Below are 7,101 nucleotides of genomic sequence, written 5' to 3'. Positions count from 1 at the left end.
ATGAAATGAACCTGTAAACTCTATAAAAGCACAGCATTTTACACATGGCTCTATGTTTGGAATATTTCTAACTCAATAAATGTAACTAACCATTAATTGATAATAACCTTTATTTATAGAGCACTTTACAGCAAGTTACAAAGTGCTTTACAGAGGCAGCAAAGCAAAACAAACAGGTCGTAAAATCAAAGGCAGATATTAAAATAACAATTCATTTAAAAGAACTCCAATAAAATCCCTTTAAATGAATGCTAAAAGATAAAATTTAGGGATGCACAATATTGGATTTTTTGCTGATATCCGATATGCCGATATTTTACAACTTATTTAGCCGATTACCGATGCCAATATTTTTCCCGCACACCTTATTGCAGAGATCATCAACTCTCTTCTGTATTGGAATTAGCGTACAGTATAATGGTGATACTCTTATCACGGTCGGGGTGACGGGTCTTGAGATGGTTAATCAAGTTTGTAGTGTTGAAAGACTTTGCCTCGGCTCCTCCTCGCATCACCGAAGCTGAGCAGTCATTGCAAATAGTAGTCTTGCTATCTATTTCAGACACTTTGAAAAACTTCCACACCACGGACATTTTGGCTTCTAACTCTCTCATGCTGCAGGTAGACACACGTGACATCATCACGCTGCGCCGCGCAGGTCTTCTTCACGCCGGGGACATTGCGCCGAGGTCGGGCATTTAATCAAGTATGCAGCAGCCCATTATTTTATCGGTTAATTATATCGGCGGATATCGGCATGTTGGCCGATATCCGATAGTTCATTTTTAAGCCAATATCGGCCGATACCGATAACGTGCCGATAATATCGGGCATCCCTAATGAAATTCAAGTACAATCCGGAAAGGCTCGCTGATAAAAGTATGTCTTAAGAAGGGACTTAAAAGAGATCACTGATTCAGCTCTGACCTCCTCGGGCAGGTCGTCCCAGAGCTTCGGAGCCCTCGCAGCAAAAGCTCTGTCCCCCTTAGTCGTCAGTCTGGCATTCAGTACACACAGAAGACCTCTGTCTGAGGATGTCAGCGTACGTGTCGGCTCGTACAGTACTAAAAGGTCTGAGATATAGCTGGGAGAAAAGCAATGGAGAGACTTAAAAGTAATCAGTAAAATCTTAACTGGGAGCCAGTGTAAAGATGCTAAAACAGGAGTGTGGTCGTATTTTTTGGTTCTGGTTAAAAGCCTGGCAGCTGAGTTCTGTAAAGTTTGAAGTCGATCAATGGATCTTTGACTCAGGCAGGTAGAAAGGCCGTTACAGTAATCGAGGCGTGACGATACAAAAGCGTGTAAAATCATCTCTGTGTCTTTAAAATTTTGGAAATATTTCTTCACTGATAAAAACACGATTGTACAAGCTTTGTTGTGTGCTGCTCAAAACTTAAATTACTGTCAAACCAGACGCCAATAACATTTTAAATAGATTTAAGGACTTAACAGACCGAACGTCTCACACATATTTGCTTTGCTCTGCTGTCAATCTGGATGAAGAAGCCCTAAATTGTACATAAATATCCGTCGACTGACTTATTTAGTGAATAGCCTCATGTTGTCTCTGCTTTTTTGGAGGTTCATTGTTGAACACAGTTGGTGTTTGCTTTTGCAAACTTAATTTGCACAGAAACAGACAATAATCTGCAGCACTGTGAGGAGAAATCAACTCCCAGGGGCCTCCTCAAAATGCTCAAACAAAGACAACAACACACAATCAAGAAATCCAGATTTTCAAAGCCTAACAATGTGACGGTTTGAAGATAACAGCGTCACGGTCTGAACTAGCTCCGCACACAGACATGGTAAGATAACAGTTTTTACGAGGGGTTATTGATTGTGGTATATTTGTTCACACCTTCAATCCCCCAAAAGTTTCTGCAGAGTTGGGTTCGGTTTTGAAGAAAAGAGGCTTCCGACAGAGCCGGGAGATCAAGAGGTTCAGCGCTCAGTGAACAACATAAACACAGCCAGGCTTTCATGCAGAGAACTGGGGCTGGGGATGTTGACGGTAACAGTGGGAAGCTCTTCGGGAAAATCTGCTTTGATTGCTCCTTCAAAAAAAAAGATATGATAATAAAATGAGATGGCAAACTGATGGTGAGGTTTAGACTTTAGCTTAGACTCTGTTGGAATTGTTTCCACCTCAGGGAACAAAGGGAATCAGGTTCACACTGATTAAATTTGCGTGCACTGAGGTGACACCTTGTCTGCAATTTGTGAGTAGCAGGGGAAGGGTGGATGACAATAAATCAGGGTCTTAAGAGTGTAACAGACGCACTGAATAATGTCACAGTCTGTCGCTTCTCTCCAGCCACATGCACCTTATTTGCCATTTCTAATCTATCGACCAGGTGTCCTCAGGCGTCCTCTTCCCTTCCCCCATCTGCAACAGCCATCTTCACACCTGTTCCCAATTCTCCTCGTCAGCAGCACGGCCTTCCTCTGCCACCTCCTCACCTTGTTCTCTCGCCAGTTCGTCATAGTTTAAAATTTTGGCTAGCTGCATAGCCCGCTCTTAAACCTGTACCCGCCTGCCTGGTGCCTGTATATCCACGTCTGTAAGCTTTTGACATGTCCCTCTGCATTTGGATCGTTTCTGCTATTGACACTCATTACCTCATTATTTAGACGGAGTGAACCTCTTTATTTCAAGTAGTACAAGTTAACTTTGTTGAGCATCAGACAGATCGCTGAGCTGATAAGAGTCTACAGCCACACTAGAAGCTTTGTTTAAAGCGGTGCGTTGAGCTAAATGCTAACATCAAGCTGCATGCTCACAGTGACAATGCCACATTTGATATTTAAAGGGGCCATATCTTTTGAATGGATGTTCTCATATTGTGCGTGGGTTTCACATTTCTGGGTGTTTATTGTTCACAGTGAAAAAGTGAAAACTGCATAATTCCGGGTTTTTCCAGAATTACATTTTTAGTTGTGTTCGTTAACTAAAATATTAAGAAAAATGTTTGTCAACAATCTATTTTCCATGACGAAGACGAGACATTGACGAGCTAAAAAATTAGGCCGATATTCGGCATTTTGACGCATATCGGCATCGGCCTTTTTTTTTTTTTTTTTTAATCCGACGGCCGATTAGAGTTCATTTCTTTGCAAATTTTATTTAACTTTGTTTTATTTACATTATAAAACTTCAGGAAGTTATTTATTTATTTAAATTTTCAGTTAACTTTATAAGAGATGCTGCTGACCCTGGGAACTCCCTGCACTTTTTGTTTGTTTGTTTAATAAACATATGCTTAAAGGCATTTAAACAAAGTTAAGTGTTGGAGTTTGTATTATTCAAAATTTTGACGCCAATATTTTCACTTTTACTGCAAATGAATATCGGCTCCAAATATCGGTTATCGGCCTCCTTGACTACTAATAATCGGTATCGGCCCTGAAAAAATCATATCGGTCTGTCTCTACTAAAAATAGATCGCTGATGTTTAGTTTTCCTGACCTGAGACCAAACAAAACATCAAAGTAGGTCAACGTCACAAAACACAACAGTATAATAGCCAACCAAAATAAGCAGCAGGTGTCCGCGCAGGGAAAATATTCGCTCTACAATTCCCACTTTTGAGTCCCGACCCACCAGTTGAGAACCACGGTTTTACTAAACCGTTGCATACTGAAAGTCGGTTTTGTTACATAATAAACTGTATTAAATGTAATTTTTGCTGACTCGAATGACAGCATGGACAACAACAACCAGCCTCGACGAGAAGAAGCTCCAGCTCGCTCCTTTCTCGTCAGAGCTGCTGAACTTTTCACTGGGGACATGCCTCTCTGCAGGAAGTGGGTGAAAAGTAGGTGGTGTCGGATCTTCTATGCCGCACGTTTGTTTTACATTCATTCACAAACATGAACCAATACAGTGAATCAGTCAGTTGCAACATTATCGAAATGATGAAAGCTGATTTAAATAAAGTTCTGTGTATGGCAGGACAAGTTTTGGCGATCCAACTGGTGGACTGGATTTTCCGAGGGGTGTCCCAGGTCATGTTCGTTAACAACCCTCTCTCTGGGCTCCTCATGACGGCCGGCCTCTTCCAGCAGGACCCCTGGTGTGCTCTGAACGGCCTGCTTGGTACCCTCGTCTCCACTGTGTCTGCCATCTTACTGGGACAAAACAGGTTCTGAGGACGTCCTCTTCTCCTTTCTTGACTTCATCTTAGAAAATGAAAACATTTTCCTCCCTCTATGAAGCCATTATCGCCGTCTCTTCCACTTATATTCCCTGGGGCTTCACTTTCTTATGCTTTCATACTTTGCAATTTTCACAGTTTGCTTCTCGTTTAATTGTGTTTTTGCTCTCATGTTGGCTGCATCTGTCACATTCACCTCAGGGAGGCCATATCGGCGGGTTTATACGGCTACAATGGAACATTAGTCGGCATGCTGATGGCGGTTTTCTCTGCCAAAGGGAGCTGGTACTGGTGGCTGTTGCTGCCAAATATTTTCATGTCCATGTTGTGGTAAGTATTTCTTTGAAACTCATCTGATTCATTTGAGTGCACACGCTTAATACCTGCATTCTATAAACAGGAAACACGACAGCAATAAGGAAAGGCCATTTACAGCTGACGTAAGAGGAGATCTGGAGAAAGCAAAGCACGTGCTGCTTAATTACAATGGGTTTAGCATTCAGTAGATGGAAGAGATAATGCAGGTCTAGGCGGGGTCATAATGTCTACGAGTTATGATTTCCTTTTGTGCCCATTCAGTAATCCATATCCTGCTCCTGTTTACAGCCCGGTGGTCTCCAGCGCTTTGTCCTCAGTCGCCAGGAAATGGGACCTCCCAATATTCACCCTTCCATTTAATATTCTGCTTTGTCTACACATTGCAGCGACAGGAGCAAATCACCCCTACTTCCCGGAGGTACAGCACAGCCCTGCTATATAAATTACTCCGTATACACAGAGCTTGGTTGTAAATGAAACTCATTTTCCTGCAATTTCAGGTAGATTTCAAACCAAACAACCATTCGCTCCCTCCTCTCGACTCCTTCGAAAGCCTAAATGTCTCTCAGGTATCATTTCTTGGTACGCAAGCTATTTGGTAATTTCAACACAATTATACTCGTGTAATCTTCGTAAATAAAGTCTGAATTGTAAGTGCAGTCTCTCCATTTTGCAGCTCCTCCTGTCCGTGCCAGTTGGTGTTGGCCAGGTGTACGGCTGCGACAGTCCTTGGACAGGAGGGCTCATCCTTCTGGCCCTGCTGCTTTCCTCACCAACTATCTGTTTCCACGCCATGTTGGGCTCTGCTGCTGGCACGCTGTCGGGTAAAAAACACTCTCTCATTTGCATAGAGATATGCATAATGTCGGCTGAGGCTCCAGCGACTTTTTGTAACCGAATCATGAATTGCACGGGCAAGATTGATCTTTGATTTGTGGTGCAGGGCTTGCTCTGGCAGCTCCTCACGAGGACATTTACTCAGGGCTGTGGGGATACAACAGCGCTCTATCCTGCATTGCCATCGGAGGGGTCTTTTATGTCTTAACATGGCAAACACATCTCCTGGCTGTAGTGTGTGGTAAGATCAAAGAACAGCATGATCACTATCCTCCTCCAGGTGATTTTTATTAAAATGTGAAAAACATGTTTCTCCAGCTCTTTTCTGTGCGTACATGACCGCGGCGATCTCAAATCTGATGTCTGTGGTAAGTAGGAAACTGTCTTCCAGACGTCATCTGAACACCCAGATGTCCCTCATATCATGTGTCACGCTCTCCTCTCCTATGACATCCCCCCCCCCTTTCAGCTTCCATTACCGGCCTGCACGTGGCCTTTCTGCCTGTCGACTCTCATCTTCCTCCTCATTTCCTCTGAGATCCGAGCCATCTGCAGACTGCCTCTGTCTGTGGTCTCATACCCGGAGGAAAACCGGCGCTACCAGAGACAATTAAAGGCCTCGGAGAAAGCTGAGCGCTGTCAGCAGAGCGGCGGCCAAGAGGAGGCCCAGCTGAAGGAGAACGGAGGGCCAATGTCCATTTGAGAGGTGCCGCGGCGACTGACTGAGGGGACGCTCTCTTGTCCTGACAGCTCCCTCTGTTGGTGTTAAAGTCTTGGAAATGAAGAGTATGGGGATATACAATTGTGGCATTTCCTCTCTTACATAATTTTTGTTATATAAAGTGGCTGGCATTGCAGCGAGAAACATTTTCTAAGGAGCAAACATTTTCTTACGCAACAGAGCTGATATAAACAGCAGAGGGCAGCACCTTCCAGGGAAAGACAGAGCCACTGTTGTTGCGTGAAAATGTATTAACACTGAGGGACAACTAAGCAAACATGAATGAAGGCAGATTATGTAAACCATCATTTAAAAACAGTATATTAAATATAGTCTTGTGGCGTAACAGTCTTCCCTTCAGTTTAAGCGGTGGCTGCGAGATGCAGCAGAGCATTTCATCAATGCAGACACGGAGCTGTAGGGGAGATTTTATAAAGTGCTCCCCCAGCAAAAACACCCTCTTCTCTGCCAGGCATAATCCATCACTGCCTTCTGCGCTCCAATCTGTCCTATTGTTTCCTCTCATCATTCTCTCCTTCGGCTCCTCACTGTGCCTTTTCCTCAGTTTGACAGCTTTTTGTAAACCCCATTTTGACTTCTCCTCTTCCCCTTTTATTATCAGTTTCACCTCTTCTCCTGAGGACAACCTGTCTCCTCTGTCCTCAAGCGGGGAGATTATGATCTCTGTTAAAGAAGCTACCGAGACATCAGCTGATGAAAGCAATAACCATAGGTCTGTCTGGGTCTTTGTCTGCATCCATATTAACATTTATAAAATAGTGTGTCATTATTGCCATCTGCCTGTCTGGATATCTGGAGCACAGAGGCACATGGCTGCAGTCTAGCCAGTGCTACACATAACAGTCACACTCCCAGACATGTGTGGGTGTTGCGGTACATCGGGGGAGAAGGTGCGAGACGAGGGAAGGGGAAGAAGTTGAAAATGAGAGTGTCTTGTTTTCTCGCCTGGTGATAAAATATGACTTGTTATGACTGATGTGTTGAAATCCAATGTGTGTTTCTCTCTCTCTCTCTCTGCCCTGAATTTCAACCCAAAAATCAGTTGTT

The 7,101-nt window shown here is 43.6% G+C and overlaps 1 protein-coding gene across 1 annotated transcript; it reads left to right on the top strand.

Annotated features, from left to right (window-relative positions):
* The first annotated feature begins 3,948 nt into the window (after positions 1 to 3,948).
* On the top strand, positions 3,949 to 6,015 carry LOC138602397 (urea transporter 2-like). Its single transcript, XM_069673873.1, is given in 7 exon segments — positions 3,949 to 4,145; positions 4,359 to 4,487; positions 4,764 to 4,972; positions 5,156 to 5,299; positions 5,419 to 5,553; positions 5,631 to 5,680; positions 5,782 to 6,015. Coding segments are annotated over 7 exon segments (1,098 nt in total).
* Positions 6,016 to 7,101: the final 1,086 nt, after the last annotated feature.

This window comes from Semicossyphus pulcher, unplaced genomic scaffold (assembly GCF_022749685.1).
Source record: "Semicossyphus pulcher isolate SPU_LCO1_2020_fin unplaced genomic scaffold, fSemPul1.0.p SCAF_22, whole genome shotgun sequence".
Lineage (NCBI taxonomy): Eukaryota > Metazoa > Chordata > Actinopteri > Labriformes > Labridae > Semicossyphus > Semicossyphus pulcher.
This window is presented reverse-complemented; position numbering and strand designations above follow the sequence as displayed.